The 18827-nt window shown below is 40.2% G+C and overlaps 1 protein-coding gene across 1 annotated transcript in view; it reads left to right on the plus strand.

The window, feature by feature from the left end:
• Positions 1–18827, plus strand: part of SYNJ1 (synaptojanin 1) — a 92426-nt gene that overhangs the window by 24158 nt on the left and 49441 nt on the right. Inside the window, exons 3-9 of the mRNA XM_052650552.1 lie at positions 3313–3399; positions 5255–5522; positions 9001–9226; positions 9944–10027; positions 15201–15262; positions 16844–16940; positions 18436–18605. Coding sequence (XP_052506512.1) covers positions 3313–3399; positions 5255–5522; positions 9001–9226; positions 9944–10027; positions 15201–15262; positions 16844–16940; positions 18436–18605 — 994 coding nt within the window. The remainder of the gene's footprint in view (positions 1–3312; positions 3400–5254; positions 5523–9000; positions 9227–9943; positions 10028–15200; positions 15263–16843; positions 16941–18435; positions 18606–18827) is intronic.

The raw sequence follows: 18827 nt of genomic DNA on the forward strand, positions 1-18827 counted from the left end.
AAAGAAGAGAGGTGAAAAGCAAAGGAGAAAAGGAAAGATACAAGCATCTGAATGCAGAGTTCCAAAGAATAGCAAGAAGAGATAAGAAAGCCGCCTTCAGCGATCAGTGCAAAGAAACAGAATAGGAAAGACTAGAGATCTCCTCAAGAAAATTAGAGATACCAAGGGAACATTTCATGCAAAGATGGGCTCAATAAAGGACAGAAATGGTATGGATCTAACAGGAGCAGAAGATGTTAAGAAGAGGTGGCAAAAATACACAGAAGAACTGTACAAAAAAGATTTTCATGACCCAGATAATCACAGCGGTGTGATCACTCATCTAGAGCCAGACATCCCGGAATGTGAAGTCAAGTGGGCCTTAGAAAGCATCACTACGAACAAAGCCAGTGGAGGTGATGGAATTCCAGTTGAGCTATTTCAAATCCTGAAAGATGATGCTGTGAAAGTGCTACACTCAATATGCCGGCAAATTTGGAAAACTCAGCAGTGGCCACAGGACTGGAAAAGGTCAGTTTTCATTCCAGTCCCAAAGAAAGGCAATGTTAGACTACCGCACAGTTGCACTCATCTCACAGGCTAGTAAAGTAATGCTAAAAATTCTCCAAGCCAGGCTTCAGCAATACGTGAACCGTGAACTTTCAGATGTTCAAGCTGGTTTTAGAAAAAGCAGAGGAACCAGAGATCAAATTGCCAACATCCGCTAGATCATCAAAAAAGCAAGAGAGTTCCAGAAAAACATCTATTTCTGCTTTCTTGATTATGCCAAAGCTTTTGACTGTGTGGATCACAATAAATTGTGGAAAATTCTGAAAGAGATGGGAATACCAGACCACCTGACCTGTCTCTTGAGAAATCTGTGTGCAGGTCAGGAAGCAACAGTTAGAATTGGACATGGAACAACAGACTGGTTTCAGATAGGAAAAGGAGTACGTCAAGGCTGCATATTGTCACCCTGCTTATTTAACTTCTATGCAGAGTACATCATGAGAAATGCTGGACTGGAAGAAGCACAAGCTGGAATCAAGATTGCCGGGAGAAATATCAATAACCTCAGATATGCAGATGACACCACCCTTATGGCAGAAAGTGAAGAGGAACTAAAAAGCCTCTTGATGAAAGTGAAAGAGGAGAGTGAAAAAGTTGACTTAAAGCTCAACATTCAGAAAACAAAGATCATGGCATCTGGTCCCATCACTCCATGGGAAATAGATGGGGAAACAGTGTCAGACTTTATTTTGGGGGGCTCCAAAATCACTTCAGATGGTGATTGCAGCCATGAAATTAAAAGACGCTTACTCCTTGGAAGAAAAGTTATGACCAACCTAGATAGCATATTCAAAAGCAGAGACATTACTTTGCCAACAAAGTTCCGTCTAGTCAAGGCTATGGTTTTTCCTGTGGTCATGTATGGATGTGAGAGTTGGACTGTGAAGAAGGCTGAGCGCCAAAGAATTATTCTTTTGAATTGTGGTGTTGGAGAAGACTCTTGAGAGTCCCTTGGACTGCAAGGAGATCCAACCAGTCCATTCTGAAGGAGATCAGCCCTGGGATTTCTTTGGAAGGAATGATGCTAAAGCTGAAACTCCAGTACTTTGGCCACCTCATGTGAAGAGTTGACTCATTGGAGAAGACTCTGATGCTAGGAGGGATTGGGGGCAGGAGGAGAAGGGGACGACAGAGGATGAGATGGCTGGATGGCATCACTGGCTCGATGGACGTGAGTCTGAGTGAACTCCGGGAGTTGGTGATGGACAGGGAGGCCTGGCGTGCTGCGATTCCTGGGGTCGCAAAGAGTCGGACACGACTGAGCGACTGAACTGAACTGAACTATGGGATGTTAGGCAAAGCAGTAGACTGAGACTATGGCTGTTTTGTTGGCAGTAGAGATCAACAGAGAAGACTGTAAGAATCTGCTTACAAGCATTTGTAAGGTGGAACACATGCATATTGTTAAAACATATTCAATACTGCGATACTGTATCAGAATATAATATTAGAATACTTATATTAATACTGTATTTTATGTGGAAATCTTGAAGAAATGAGAGAAGGGAAAAGTACAAGAGATAAAAGATAAATAAGGAGTGAGCCAGTCATCTGAGAGGTGAACTGGGAGCTGTGGGGTAGGCTGTGGATTAGGGAAGGCAGTGAAGAAGGGAAGTTTTGGAAAGGAAAGGATGGAACGAGAAAGAGGCTCCTGTCTTTCCAGATTTGTAGGCCTTAGAAGGTCATATTTGTAATAAGTGTGTTTGCTAAGCACTCAGAAGATTTTCCTTTAAAGCTTCAGGATTTGTTTTTGTTTTTTCTCAAAAGAATGACCATCACAGCCTGTCTTAGGGCAATTGTTCTGTAGGTTGTATTTGTTAGTGGATGACATTAACGTCATAGCAGAAGAAATAAATCCAGACGAAGGCCAGACTGACGATTTCCCTGCCCCTGTGCTTGACTCTTGTGGTCAAGCATTGCCATTCACTTTCATAATGTAAGCGTTAGTAGTCTTACATGTGTCAAGCTCCGTCCTAAGTGTCAGCGATTAAAGAATTAGATAGACTTCGAGGTCCACCTTCAGGGAACAGGTTGGCTAATGAGAAAGACAAATGATGAATGTATTTTAAATGTTTGGGCAACATGGAGAGGGAGCTCTGTGAAAGACTTGTGCTTAGAGAAATAAAGGTTTTCAGAAAGTGACTTTGTGTCTGTGTTTTTCTAAGGTGAGTTCAGTTTTGGCCAGAGGCAAAAGTTGGGTCAAGCCTTGCAGGCAGAAAGCCAGATCACTGTGCAAAGGCACAGAGACGTGGAAGCCATGTCTGGGCAACAGTGAGCGTCTGATGTGACTGGGGCATAAGGTGCTGGGCTGGGGAGGGAGGGGAATAATGAGGACGGAAGCAGAAGGGCTGTTGAGGCTAAATTCTGGAAGAGTCCTTGTTAAGGAGTTGGGTGTTGTCCTGTAGGGATATCAGGACACAGTGTGTTCCTCGTATTAAGATTAGCTAAACAGATCAAGGGGACAGTGGAGAAAATTCAAAAGCAACCTCGAAAAGATAGGAATATTATTAAAGATACTTCAGGATCATTAGGCGAGGATGGATTCATGAATAGATGGTGCTGGAATAACGTTACTTCTTTGGGAAAAACTATCAAAGTTACAGGTTCGAAAAAAGATTTTATGCAGTACTTTTATGTTAAGAATATCAGACTTAGATTCAGACTTTAGATTTTGGTAGACTCTGGCTTTATAGCTAAAGCGAATCTGATGTTTCAGGTCCTTTTTCTTATACTAAAGCTTTTTTTTTTTTTTTTTTTTAATAGCATCAGCAGAAAAAGAGGCAATCAAGGGTGCATACTCCAAAGTTCTAGATGCCTATGGACTTTTAGGTGTTTTACGATTAAATCTTGGTAAGTATTCTATACAGTTCAATCTATTTTTTCATTTCTGTTTTTGTAATTTTGAAGATTGATAGAGACGATTTCATAGACTCTGTATTTGATCTGTGAGTATAGAAGCCTCTTAACCTTGAGGTGATTGTTCCCTGAAAAGCCATGCTACATGCTTATGCTCTCCTGATTTTAAATTCCAGAGGCAGCGTCCTGTCTGAACACTTGAAGAGATCAGTAACATTGTTAGAAGAGAAAAATAAGCGCATTGCCCTTTCTTTTTTTGCTTCAGTGCACTTAAGGAACGATGTCTTAGAACACACACTGTTTCCCCTGGTTTGTGGTGGAAAACACATCTGTTTTATACTCAGAACATCTCAGCTTGAGCCTATCTGCCATTCAGTGTCACCATGGGCTGCAAAGTAACATTTGTGATCACCAGTTCTACAACAGTGTGACTCAGAGTGTGGCCCACAGACAGGTTACACTCCATGAGCTGTTTTGTTAGCGGTCTGGATGAGAAAAGAAGCTGGCGCCGTCATGCAAATCAACACATGGCTTCCTTCATTGATGAAGTCTCACTGTGGAGAAAAAAAGAAGTCAGCTAAACCAAGTAGTGAACTTAGTGATGCAGTTTTCTGTTCTGGAGCAGGCACCTGTTCTCACTGAACTGGTAACTGAACTAGTTCACGGATCGCACTTTGAGGAGCGCTGGTCTTGTCCAATGGAGATGCGCCATTTGTTATGCCTGTCACACGTAAAGCACTGTGTGTGCGTGCGTGCTCAGTCACTCAGTCATGTTGACTCTTTGTGACGACGTGGACTGTAGCCCACCAGGCTCTAATGTCCATAGGATTTCAGGCAAGAATACTGGAGTGGCTTGCCATTTCCTCCTCCAGGGGATCTTCCCGACTCAGGGATCAAACCCGATTCTCTTGCATCTCCTGCATTGGCAGGCAGATTCTTTACCACTGTGCCACCTGGGAGCGCTTAAGTAGTATTGTCCTGGATCATCCTCACAGTCCAATGAGATTTGTTTTAATCTCATTTTCTTTTTTTATTTATTTTTTGGCTACCCCTCGTGGCAGGTGGGATCTTAGTTCCCTGACCAAGGATCGAAACTTGGATCCCTGCATTGGAAGCAGAGTCTTAACCACTGGACTGCCAGGGAAGTCCCTTAATCTTTATTTTCTAAAGGGAGGATATCTCACGTTGCATATGTTAACACATGAAGTTGGTTGATATAATAAGTAGTGGAGAAGCCAAGATGCAGGGCAATTCTGCCTATGTCAAGCCCCCACATGCTCAAAGTTTACCACTGCTGAATTTCACCTTCAACCTCACTGCACAGGATTTTTATCAAAATTAGATGAAAAAAATCGCTATGAAAGTTTTTGTCAGCCAAATCACTTTATAAATTGTTACCAAAGACGTTTTCTTCACATAGCAGCAACAGCAGCAGCAGTTCACATTTAAATGCCATTTTTTCAACCTTACTGTTTATGAAGAACTCTCAATTCATTGTCTTGTCTGAACTTCTTACAATCATAAAGGAAAGGTAGGGAAGATAACACCTACATTTTAAAAATTTGATAAAACACACTTTTAGATTAAGTAGAGGAATAATTTAATAAATGTAAGATTATTCTGTTAATGTTTAAATGTTTCATCATACTAAATGTATTTAAACAAGGATTTTTTTTCCCCAACTTCTGCCAAAATCTAGTTGTGAACTTAAATATGTCTGTGATAAGTTTAAAATAACCATGCTGTCAGATTTTAAAAGGCAGAGACACGAGAAGAAAGTTGGAAGAAATTTTGAATCGTTTGTAGAATATTGGGACTTCCCATCCCATTAAGTCTTTGGTTTTTGCAGGTGATATTATGTTACATTATCTGGTCCTAGTCACTGGATGTATGTCCGTTGGAAAAATTCAAGAATCTGAAGTTTTCCGAGTTACTTCCACTGAATTTATATCACTGCGAGTTGATTCTTCGGACGAGGATCGCATTTCGGAAGTGCGAAAAGTTTTAAATTCAGGAAACTTTTATTTTGCATGGTCTGCATCCGGAGTCAGTTTGGATCTGAGTCTTAATGCCCACCGTAGCTTGCAAGAACACACAACTGACAATAGATTTTTCTGGTGAGTTTGTATTATGTTTCCCCTTGTGATCATGTGCAGTGCAGCCACTGGGTGAGCTGGAACATGGAAGGCATACCAGTTATTTCTAGAGCTGGCAACGGTGGGCACTTCCAATTGAGAACACCACTCTTCACTGTTGTGGGATCCTCAGTGGAGCATAGCAGATATCTGCCATCATTTTTTTAAAGTAGTCCTGTGATGTGAAATCCATTTACTCGTCCTGATCTAGACAGACCTTCCATTTCAGACATATATTTAAAATATTTATTTTTAAATCAGGAAGGAATTAATCATAATAGAATTGTGTTACTCATATGTATGGTTCTTAGTTTGAGATCTCATCTCTGGCAACATTTGCCTTTCTAAGCCTGCATTCCCTTATTGTTTTTAATTGGAAGGTTGTAAGTAGATGATTTTGATTCAAGAGCAACCGACTACAAGGAAGTAGTATGCTGGGATCAAGTTTAGTACTGTAATAAAATGAGACTTAAGTAGGTAACTGTGACATATTTCAGGATTATGCAAGAAGGTGCTGTATTGTAGATATCCATTAATGGGGCAGCAGGACCCATGTGACTGTAATTGGTATCACTTTATTGGAACAGACCAGATCTCCAGTGTAGTCATTCTCTTGTCCACAGTCAGCATCGCTGTTGAGTTTTTTCCTTAACACAACGGACAAATTGTATTTCAGTTGTTTACCTACATTATAAGGTCAAAATCCAGGACTGTGCTCACGGCTTCCCTCAGTAATTCAGACTCTGGGGGTTCCCCACTGTATACTTTCTCTCTCTCCCACTTTCACTGTCTGCCTGAATGGTCCTGGAGAAGGCCCTGGGGGTCAGAGGGCTCAAAGTCAGCAATGCTAGGACTGGAAACTACATTTAGAGCAATAACTTGGTAGCTTATAGCTCCCATAGAAGTGTCTTGGCCCAGAGTGGCATGGGGGAGCCAAGAGCGCAGAGGGAAAAGGGGCTTTAGAGCGCTGTAGCTGGAGACTTGGAGCCTAGCGGAGGGTGAGAGGATGGCGGAGGGGAAGGGAGGGCGTAGGAGAGATAAGTCGGCAGTCCCCTCTGCTCATGTCAACCCTGCACTTTTCTGATGGAAGAGACACTGATGTTTCTGAAGAAGGTGATGGTGTTGCAGCCGTTCTTAGGGCAGCTGTCTTTACCTTTCTTCCCTCTGCTCTTTCTAACCCCACATTTCTTAGATTGAGAGAAAAGTTTCCCTGCCATAATCAGAAGTCCAGGCAGGTGCAGATGCTTTGGCTAAATGGCCAGCAGTTAAGAATATCACGAAGCTTAATCCGTGGGAATAATTCTTTTATCTTTTCATTCAGTTATGGGTGGAGGTGGGGGCCAATTTAGATAACAGATTGAGGTTTATGGGCTGGAAACAAGGCTGAGCAAAGAGGAGGCTGAAATGCCAAAGGTGAGTTTTGCTCACTTTATAGTCTTTAAAGGTTTGCTAAGGATTAGAGTCTGGAGCTTCACTTTGCATAGAAAAAGGAAAGCTTTTAGAATTCATTATGCAAACCCTTGCAGCTTTGTAGAAATATTTCCCAAGATACAGCCAGATAAGTTTTGGAGCCAGAGACTGGCAAACACCTATCCCAAAAGCCCGTGTAGTTTTACTCCACTGGGGATTTGAGGCTGCTGCCAGTTGAGAGTCGAGTGTAAACTTAAATAGAATTAAAACAGCAAGGCGTTGACTGTGAAGAAAAACGAAAACTGACAGCAGAGGGAGAAATTCTTTCTGAACAAACACAGAGCTCCCACTGCTATGTAAATGGGGGACAGTCAGTCTGTCCTGCCTCTGCTATGATCTGGGCCTCAGCTGTGGTGTCTGGACAAACTGGGTCATAGCCAGTTTGAGCTTTGCCAGATCAGATCAAGGTAGATAATAAGTAAAGTGTGGAAGCTGAAGTCATGTTTTTAAATTAGTAATATTCATCGGATTTAACGTTATCCCAGGAGTAAGCCTACTACTCGCTGACTTTCCAGTATGCTTTCTTGAATGGATAAGAGAAGCTGGGGTTATCTCTGGTTTATCAGGATTGCAGGTGGCCACCACGTTTGCTGTCCCCTGCATCGTAGCCTGAAGTGATGGGGACTGGGGAGACTGCTCCAGCAGCATTGATGTAGATTCTTAACAACTCTAAGCCTTCAAGAAAATGCTGTCCATTGTTTTTATACCTCTTTAAGACAAGATAGTGCAAAGCACTTAAGATTTCCTCTTAAACTGGTAGTTTGAAAACCCAGAGAACCAAGCTTCAATATTCTAGCAACTTCCCTTTTGTAAGGTGCCTTTATTATCTGCAAGTCCCAGAGAGGAAGTTTTTCTGCACAACAGCGTATTTTACTTGGTGGTGGTTCGGTGAGGAGTTTGGGAGGCCTGTGGTTCCAGCCTCCAGCCTTCCTTTGGAGAAGGAAATGGCAACCCACTCCAGTACTCTTGCCTGGAAAATCCCTTGGATGGAGGAGCCTGGTAGGCTTCAGACCATGGAGTTGCGAGGAGTCGGACCAACTGAGCGACTTCACTTTCACCTTTCACTTTCATGCATTGGAGAAAGAAATGGCAACCCACTCCAATGTTTTTTCCTGGAGAATCCCAGGGACGGGGGAGCCTGGTGGGCTGCCGTCTATGGGGTCGCACAGAGTCAGACACAACTGAAGCAACTTAGCAGCAGCAGTGGTTCCAGCAGAGCCCCTGAGGCAGGCAGAGGGATGTAAAGATGGCCAGTGTGGCAGGTCCCCAGCCCCCATCCCAACTTTGGCCATGACAACTCCACTTTTAATCTGTTTTCTGATCATCAGGTTTTTCTGTGTGTTCATTTAAAGAGAACTCTCTGCCCTGAAAAAGATTGGAAAGTAGGCCCTCTCTGTTACCTAGAGTATAGAAGTATTTGAAGCGCTGGGAAAACCCTAGACAGGCATTAATGTGGTAACTGCTAGCTCATGTAACTATTTAAATTTAATTAAAATGGAATCTTATAAAAGTCAAGGCTTAAGAAAATCCATATATATATATATATATATATATATGAATTCCCTGGAGTTGTGTGTGGAAACGCTTTTTGAAACAAGTGGTAAATACATTATGAAGAAAGACATAACAAATGGGGCCCCAATGGTAAAAACATCGAATATGTGCTGCTTTTGCATGGCCCACCGATCACATGTCCGAGGGTCTCCCTGTCTGGCCCTATCCGCCAGTCCCTGGCACAGTGAGTGTAAGCAGGTTGACTTCCCTTTGGCGCCTCTGAAGTCCCAGGGGCGCTGTCTTAGAACGCACGCCGTGTTGTGCAGGTGCTGCGTGTATGTGCTCATCGCTCAGTGCGCAGTCACATCCAGCTCTTTGCGACCCAGTGGACTGCAGCCCATCAGGTTCCTATGTCCATGGAATTTTCCAGGGAAGAATACTGGAGTGTGTTGGGGAGTGCTCATCATGCTAATGCAGTTCTTTCTTTTTCTGTTAGGAATCAGTCTTTGCACTTGCATCTCAAGCACTACGGTGTGAATTGTGACGACTGGTTATTACGCCTCATGTGTGGGGGAGTAGAAATCAGAACAATTTATGCTGCTCATAAACAGGCAAAGGCTTGCCTCATTTCCAGACTAAGCTGTGAACGAGCTGGGACCAGGTTTAACGTCCGGGGAACAAATGATGATGGTCACGTCGCCAATTTTGTAGAAACAGAACAGGTATATAGTGTTTATCTTGCTTAATTCACGTGTTAGAGGGAAGTCACAAAGAACAGTTGCAAAGCAGATTTTTATTTGATTCAGAACTCATTTTGACATCTGTAATGCCATTTTATGATTACTCTTGGCTACTTGCGAGCCTTAAGAAAGGATCCTCAAAAACAAGCTTTTTTAGGTATGGCTCTTCAAGGAAGTAACAATTTGTTCTAATCAGCATGACGTCATCAGTGCCTTGAATTGAAAATCTTCGTTTACAAAGCTAGACAATTTAAGAAAAGTGGGTTTTGATGAAATTAACTCAAACTCAACTCTTAAAGTTAGGCTGAGTACCATCTAAAACGAGAAGTTACATTATTTTTGGCTATGTAACTATGTAATTGTAAATTCAGGCCTTGCCCTCAATCCAGTTTAAGTCTTCAGATTAGTTTTTAAAAATTAGAAAAAGGTAAAGAAAAACAACTAAATGAATTCAAAAGGATTCCTTTTTTTTTAAGTTGTAATGCTAATGCTTATATTTTCACTATTTTCTTGGTTAATGTTTGTAGAACTATCACTAGTTGAAAAAAATTCAGCTTATTTATGGCCTATTTTGACTATTTTGTTAGGATAATTTGTTTATGAGAGGCTGGTCAAGAGATATAACTGTTAGTAGATTTGTCTTCTGATGTAGAGGTAACAACTTTGTGGAAGTATTTTACCCAGTACTTTTCTCTATAGGTTGTGTACTTAGATGACTCTGTTTCTTCCTTCATACAAATCCGGGGATCTGTCCCATTGTTCTGGGAGCAACCAGGATTGCAGGTATGTGTTTTGATGTTTTCTTTCTTTTTCTCTTCAGGACTTTTCATATTTTTTTTAAGCTTTCAGGTTAGCTTATTAGTTCCTTGGATAATTTTGTTACTCAGTCAAATAATGTTACCTGGATTTATAAATAAATTGTATACAGAAATTTTATACAAATTCTGGAACTGTCCTAGTTATTCTTTCCTTCAGTGTTCTTTCAAATATCCATAGGAGTTCAGCTCCCGTATTTCACATTAAAATTTCAGTGTTTTCATGGCTCGTTGATTTTCAAAGTGTTTCTGTATTGACTATCTCCGTATATAACAATTTAGTGTCTGTAGGCAGAAAAATGTAGTAGTTAAAGCAAAGCTTCTGAAACTAAGCCTCTCAATTTGAATCCTTACACTGCTAGGCTGTGTGATCGCAGGCAAGTGATTGAACCCCTGTGCGTCAGTTTTCTTGTCTGTAACATGGTAATATTAGGAGTTCTGCTTCTTAGTTGCTTACAGCCCTTACCTAGTTCTGACCGGCCCGAACTAGGTAAGGGTTAGCTGAAATGGCACCCCACTGCGGTATTCTTGTGGGAGAATCCCAGTCCATGGGGTCGCAGTGAGTCGGACACAGCTGAATGTCTGAGCACGTTTGTTGTTATTAAGAATATATCTAGGAATTCCCTGGCAGTCAGTGGTTAGGACTCCATACTTTCACTGCTGAGGGCCCAGGTTAGGGGAACTAAGGGGAACTGAGATTCTGCAAGCCATGCAGTATGGCCAGAAAAATTGCAGTTTGTAATGACTTGGAACTTGTCATCTTGAACATTGTTTTCTGTTTTGCTTTCTTATCTTTTTACCCCCCAACTTCCCTTTTGTTTAGTAAATGTCTAATCTTTAAAATGTAAGATGTTTTTTCACATTAGTTCAGAATACTGGATTGCCCATACTAGTGTGATTTTGCATTTTATTTTTATTCAGACATGTTTAGTCCCTAAAGTATTCATTTTGGGCTTCTGATATATACTGCCTAGTAAATTCTGTGCCTTAATCTATACTATTGAGAAAAAATGTACAGGAAAAAGAACATTTTGCCTTCATTGACTTTCATTTAGTTCACAGCTGGGTCTCTCTTACATTCTAGGATGGTTATTGTGGAGAAATTGCACACCACTTGAATCTTTTCAATAAGGGAGTTTATTCAAGACAGACTAAGAATTAACAAGGATTAACACTGGTGTTGCTTTGCTAAAATTCTTGAGTTCTTGTCAACACCAGTTTGAGTCATGTGGGTTTCATTTTTGGCATTTTGGCAGAACTTAAATAGATACATTTCTTCCTGGGTCTCCCTTAGGAAAGAATACCAACCCTACCCCATTTCTGTTTTTGTGACCAGAGAAGGGTGTTTGGAATATTTGCTCTAAAAAATTTCTAAATCCCTGCTTTGATGGGAGGTAAATGCTTTTGGTTTAGAGATAGGCTAGTGTAAGAGATTCTTCTAGTCTATTTATAGACCCTCTGTTTTACTGCTTTCTGTGTTATTTTCTTAAGAAGTTCAGAATTACAGTGTTTGGTTATTCAGTAATGTTGGGTCCTGAGTAGTTACATGGAGGGATCCTCCTTGGATGGGACTTCCTTCTTTGTTTTGTGGCCTGTCCACACAGATAATCTGGCTGGATAATGTCATTTGATTATGGGCCGACAACTGTAGATTTGAAAATTGTGCCTTTCTTGATAGAGATAGTAATTTTTGAGACCTCAAGAGAGTCCAACAGTTCTGCCAAATCATCACTGAGCTGGCCTGTCATCTTGGGTTTGGTTGAGGGTTGGGTAGTAGTTTTTAAAGCCAACCTTTCTTTGACCAGAGATGGGTTAGTTTCATGAGTATCTTTTATCATTTTCGCTACCACTCTAAAAGAGCAGTTAACAGAGGAATGAAAATAATAGAGACCGACTTTTTAAAATAAAAATACCAAGGCCCTAAGTTCATTTTTGACTTAGAGCAGTTGTTAGGTGTCCTGAGTGTTCTTAGGGCTGGAGTTTATTTTCAGGGCTCCTCCTTCAAGTTAGTCACTTAGTGAGCTGTTTCACTTCAGTGGTCACAGACAGAGAGTCCTTCCTTGGCAGTTGTCCCTTGTTCTACCTCTTTTCCTCCATGATACATTCTTCTCAGGTTCTTGAAATATTTTAAAGGAGTCTTTGAGAGTGATTTTAAAATACAGATTCATGGCCTGAACTTCCCATCAACTGAAGTAGAATTTGTTGGAGTAGGGCCAAGAAATCTGCATTTCAACCAGCTACCCGACCACTCAGATTAGAGAGCTTGCTGGTAGTGGATCCTGCCAAGGTGGCAGTGGATCAGCTGCTTTCGCAGCGTATCCAGACCGCCTGCTCCAGCGGCCAGCCTGAGCCAACCAAGGCAGCCCTGTGATGCGTAATCCCTGTGCTGTCTGAGGTCTTGGACTTTTCATTCCCACTTCTCTCATCTTGGTTAAGATCTTCATAGTTTTTTCTTGCCTGAAAGATTCTTACAGATTTCTAACTGGTCTCCTCTCATCTTTCTGGCAGTTCTTAATGAAAAGTGAAGGGAAAATGTTAGTTGTTCAGATGTCATCTGACTCTGCGACCGCATGGACTGTAGCCCTCCAGGCTCTGCTGTCCATGGGATTCTCCAGTCAAGAATACTGGAGTGGGTTGCCATGCCCTGCTCCAGAGGATCTTCCTAACCCAGGGATCGAACCCAGGTCTCCTGCATTGCAGGCAGATTCTTCACCATCTGAGCCACCAGGGAAGCCCCTTTCCACTTTTGCTCTGTTACACTTATCAGATCTAGGTACCCATTTCTTCATGTTCTTGCTTCCTCTGCCTATCAGACTTCATACCTGGCTCTTTTCTAATAGGAATCCTCTGCTTTCAGAATGAAGGTTTGATGTTCCTCAGTAGCCAACTCAGATTTCATGGAGTGGATTCTAGTCACTCCTCCACACTGATCTCTTCATTAAATTCTTGAGTTCATCTCCTGTGTATCATTCTGTACACATTTGGGTAGATAATCTTGTATCCTATGAGAAATTCAGTTTCTATAGTGATGCCTCAGAGAGAGCTTGCAGTCTGTTTGGGGAGACAGACCTTTTATGGATAAGGCAAATATCAGTATCAATTAGCTTGAGGCGTAATAAGAGTTGTCATAAGATGCTACACAGATAAGAGTGACATTTTAATTACTGGCAACTCATTAATTTTATTTATGATTTCCTTTCTTTGAAGTTATTTAGCATTTATAATGCGTAGTGTTCCTCTGATACTATAGTATTGATATTAATTTCTTATATTAGTCTTAAAAGATGGTAAGCTTCCTGAGATTTATGCCCAGCATGGTATGGCACACTGAACTTTTGGTTGAATTCAAGTTCCAGAAATATGTGAACACAAAGTGGTAATATTGCTAGAAGATAATGTCCCCGTACCACTCTAGTATTCTTGCCTGGAGAATTCCATGGGCAGAGGAGCCTGGTGGGCTGCCATCCTTGGGGTCGCAAAGAGTTGGATATGACTGAGTGACTAACACTTTCACTTTCACCACCCATGAAATGGTTTCTAAAAATATCTTTGATGGAACTTAAAAAAAAATTGGGTAAATGGAAAATTTTATTACATTTACGTAACTCTTGAGAAGTTTTTCTTTAACATTAAGTAGCAAAACTTAGTCTCGTCTAACCAACATATTGCTGTAAGAGTTATGAATTGTAGGTAGTTTCATATATGTGTTGGGGAGCAGGTAATAGGGAACAACTACAGCCATTACCAAAAAAAAATATGAGAGAGCTTGTATTTTTTTTCGCCTTCTTGACAGTTAAGAGTACTAGTGCAAGATGAATGTTAATGAATAAACAAAACGCAAAGTCTTGGACTTTTAGAGAGTTAGAGGGCAACTACCTGAGATGACTCCACAGAAAAGTATGAACTTCGTCTGGCGCTTCTGTCTCCTAAAACGCACAGATGTGTCTTGGAGCACACATCTTTCAAAGCTTAAGATTTTATACAGTCTATTGTGTAGTAGACATAAAATGAAATAAAGATGGCTTTATTTGGCTAATCAGTTTCTTACTAAGAAGGAAAAGCTCTAAAGAGAGTCCACTGATTTCTCAGGACAGTCATTCAGTCATCTCGGCAGGAGAGGGAATGCTGAATGAATGATAATACTGTTAATTCAGTTTGGGACATGGATGAGCATTTAGAGCTTATTTTCTGGTTTTCAACTGGTCATCAACTGCACGACTGATTTGGCACTTCTCCTCCACGCCACCTTTAACGTCACGTTATTCACAGATGAGCCAGGATGAATTCCAGGGAACCTTGGGCCCACAGTCTCGGAAATATTTACAAGTGAAACTCAGGGAAATAATCTGGTCTCACTGTTGTATTTCTTCTTGGCATCTTTTATATCTCTTGATTCTGCCTCATCTCTCTGCCACTTTTCCTATATGAGAAAAGAAAAACTGTAGCAACACACAGTAGGTAGTTATTTTCCATCTTGTTTTATTCTTATAACCCAAATTTCAAAATATGCTGTTGTTTTAGTTGTGTGCCTGAGAGATTGACTTGGAAAGTCTTTTTCCAGGAATGGTTATTTTTAATCTGTGGGATCTTTGGGTGAGAGTAGACTGAATAGCGTATTCAGCATAACAGAGAAAAAAGTATGTAGACATTGCACTTGCAGGCAGTCTGAGAGAGTAGATGTTTTGGTAAGGAGGCCTTTATTGTCATGGGAATCTTTTTTTTGGAATGAATGATGTTGCTATAAGAGGACAGGTTTCTTCACTTGGCTGGGTTTGTTCTTTTGTTGCACGAATGACAATGTCTGTCGACTTACAAAGGGCACATATTTAGAACTTAAGATAATGTATATGAAAGCACTCTTAAAATTATCTTACATAAATAAAAATTCCTGTTAGTTTACCAGTGTTGCATAATGCTCTGATTTCTAGTTTTTGTTGGTTTTTTTTAAATGAAGTTGTGTTTTAAAAGATAAAAAGGAGAAACCCCTAGAATTTATTTTTTTAAGAGAATATCAGAAATGACAATTACTCAGCTTGCTACTGTGTGCTTAGCAACTGAATTATTACATAGAGTAAACAGTGCTATTTCTTTTGTCTGCATGTTGGCTTCTGGTACAATTAAGTATATTTTTCTTGTCTTAGGTGGGATCCCATCGTGTTCGTATGTCAAGGGGATTTGAAGCCAATGCACCCGCTTTTGACAGGTAAGACTGATAACTTTTCTATATTGCTGTGAGTTTTGATATTGCTAAGCAGTGAGATTAGTTGTATTTACTGCTTCATTTCAGCTTTTGAGCTCTTAAATAAAATTTCTTCTTGACTCTGATTTAAGTGGAAGACAGTGACACTCGTATGAATTCTAGGAGTGGTGGCAGTAAGTGTGTGGGTCTTGATGTCTTGGCCTAAAACCTACCTCTGATGGTTGTGTTATCCAATATGGTGGCTATTAGCCACGTGAAGCTAGCTCTTGGGCATTTGAAATTGACTAGTCCAGATTGAGATATGTTGTAGGTATATAATAGGTACTGGATTTCAGACCTAGTGCAAAAAAAATGCAAAATGGCAATATTTGTTTTATATATCAATTACATGTACAAATGATATTTTAGTTGTATTGGATTAAATAAAATATATGTAAATTAATTTGACCTTATGGTTTTTACCTTTTTAATTTGCCTTCTGGAAAATTTTAAATTATATCTGTGACTTACGTTGTATTTCCTGTGGATGACATTGCTCTCTAGCCTCTAGACTGATTAGAAGCTGGAGAGACTAAAGGATCCTGTGTGGGGCCTATTTATCTTAAGGCTGGAGCTGTTCAGGAGCTCTGAATCCACATGGAGTAGGCAGTGTCCTCACATGTGAGGTGCAGCTCAGTGCCCTCTGCCCTCACTGCCTTGCCAACCTAGCTGCATGGGTCCTGGTTTCCATGTCCACCCAGCATTAGCCTCAGGGTGGAGAGGGGGCCAGATGACTCTGAAAGCCCTAGCATTAGCTCAGCGCAGTTCAGTTGCTCAGTCATGTCCGACTCTTTGGAACTGCATGGACTGCAGCACGCCAGGCCTCCCTGTCCATCACTAACTCCCAGAGATTATTCAAATTCATGTCCATCGAGTCGGTGATGCCATTCAACCATCTCATCCTCTGTTGTCCCCTTCTCCCACCTTCAATCATTCCCCGCATCACAGTCTTTTCCAGTGAGTCAGTTCTCTCCATCAGGTGACCGAAGTATTAGGAGTTTCAGCTTCAACATCAGTCCTTCCAATGAATATTCAGGACTGATGTCCTTTAGGATGGACTGGTTGGATCTCCTTGCAGTCCAAGGGACTCTCAAGAGACTAATGGAAAAACCAAAGCTTTGACTAGATGGACCTTTGTTAGCAAAGTAATGTCTCTGCTTTTTAATATACTGTCTAGGTTGGTCACTAACTTTTCTTCCAAGGAGTAAGCATTTTTTAATTTCATGGCTGTAGTCACTTCTGCAGTGATTTTGGAGCCCCCCAAAATAAAGTCTGTCACTGTTTCCATTGTTTTCCCATCTATTTGCCATGGAGTGATGGCAAATAGATGATAAGTTGGTAAGTCAGAGAGAAAATTGCATTAACTGACCTTTCACAAATTCAGAGTTTTGATTCCACATGAAATGGGTTTGTGTATAGTTTTGCCAAACCTATGAGTTTAAAATACTGCCGTGTAGGTCCTGGTTTAAAGTGGGTTCCTGTTTATTGAAAAAAGTTTTTGACTTATCAGTTAACATATACTTACTTCCTTTCTACCTTTAACAGGCATTTTAGGACACTTAAGAATTTGTATGGTAAACAAATAATAGTAAATCTGCTTGGATCTAAGGAAGGTGAACATATGCTAAGTAAGGCTTTCCAGGTAAGTGATCATTTTTTCCTTCTGTTCTGGCCCATGGACACCTAGAATGGTATTTAAAAAATAATAGTCAAATTCTTCCAGGAATAAGTTCTTCCTGGAAGAAGATTGAATACTTGTTGGAACCATTAGTTCTTTGAAGGAAGTTAGGCAACAATTTAGGGTAATCTTGCTGAAATTGGGATTATAGAAAGCTTTCAAGGCATTGACCCTGTTTTCTAATCTGCTTATTCATGTAGTGGAGAAGAAGAATACCCTCCTCCTAAAAAATGTTCATCAGTCACTGGCAGAAACATACCAGGCAGTTTCCCCCTTCATCTGTTCATTGTTTTGCCTAGTTCCTACAAACCATAGTCACTGTTTTAAATCTGTGAAATTGTGAATAAAGCATTTGTATACACACAGGACTTCTTGTACCAATGAAAGAAAATTTGAGAATTTCACATAAGAACCTAAAGAAATGTCTAACTTCTAAAGAAAACATATTTTTCATAAATATTTATTGGATCAGTAATGAATTGATATAAATTACAGTGTTATATAAGATCATAACCTTAAACAAAATGGCTAGAAAACATTTTCTCATGTTAATGAAGAAAGTTAATGAAGTCCAGGATTATTTGGCTATTTTGTTTGAATATCATTAATAAACAAGTTATACTTTAGAGAGTGACTTTTTATTGTAAGCTTTTAAAACATTTGTACATATTGAATGAAGGTATAAAAATGAATTCTTCAAATTTTGATGAGCTTTTCCTTAGAAATCGATTACTTTGTTTTGAGATTCTGTAATAGATATAAACAGTCATTATATTTTTATGGTAAAAAATGAAATGTTGGTTGTTGGAAATAATTTTTCATTTTCTAAACCAAATGAGAATGTTAAGTTCCCTGATAATAATTATGTAAGACCTAACTAATCTCTCTGGAATAGTATAGGAGGTTTTAGGAAAAGGATGCTGTAAGATATTAGCAAGTAATTTTTCATTTTACTGCCAGTGGCAATGAAAGAAAGCTTTGTGAAATTAGTAAGATTTCAAGGACCTGCTTAGATTTTCATTTAAAATAAAAGTTTCATTTGTAACATTGTGTTGATACAGTCATATTTGGTTGACATTTAAATGAATATTTTCATGGTGGCTCAGCCGGTAAAGAATTCACCTGCAGTGCAGGAGACCTGGTTCAATCCCTGGGTCGGAAAGTTCCCCTGGAGAAGGGAATGGCTACCCACTTCAGTATTCTTGCCTGGAGAATTCCGTAGACAGGGGAGCCTGGCGGCTACAGTCCATGGGGCCGCAAAGAGTCAGACACGACTGAGTGACTAACACTTTCACTTTCCTTGGCGGTCCAGTGAGTGGTTAAGAATCTGCAGTTTCACTGCAAGGGGCATGGGTTTGATCCCTGATTGAGGATAGGGGATCCTGCCTGCCGGATCTGCGATTTGCAGCCCAAAAATACCCTAAGAAGAATTAAATGAATATTTTCTTTTTATTTTCAGAGTCATCTGAAAGCTTCTGAACATGCTGCTGATATCCAGATGGTGAATTTTGATTATCATCAAATGGTTAAAGGAGGAAAGGCAGAAAAATTACATAGTGTTCTTAAACCTCAAGTCCAGAAGTTTTTGGATTATGGAATTTTTCATTTTGATGGAAGTGAAGTTCAAAGGTTTGACGTCTCTGTTTTTCCTTTCTTTAAATTGGAACTTTTCTGTAGTTATTTAATTTCTTAATTTTAAGCTTGTTCTTCCTTTCGTATAGTAGCTTACATTACTGGGCATGTGCTTTGCATGGGTCAGGTAGTGCACTTTTTACAATAATTAATAACAGCTGTAGGGATGGGTTCTATTGTTATCCATTCACACTGGAGGAAGTGGGGGCTGAAAGCTGT

Source organism: Budorcas taxicolor, chromosome 1 (genome assembly GCF_023091745.1).
Source record: "Budorcas taxicolor isolate Tak-1 chromosome 1, Takin1.1, whole genome shotgun sequence".
NCBI lineage: Eukaryota > Metazoa > Chordata > Mammalia > Artiodactyla > Bovidae > Budorcas > Budorcas taxicolor.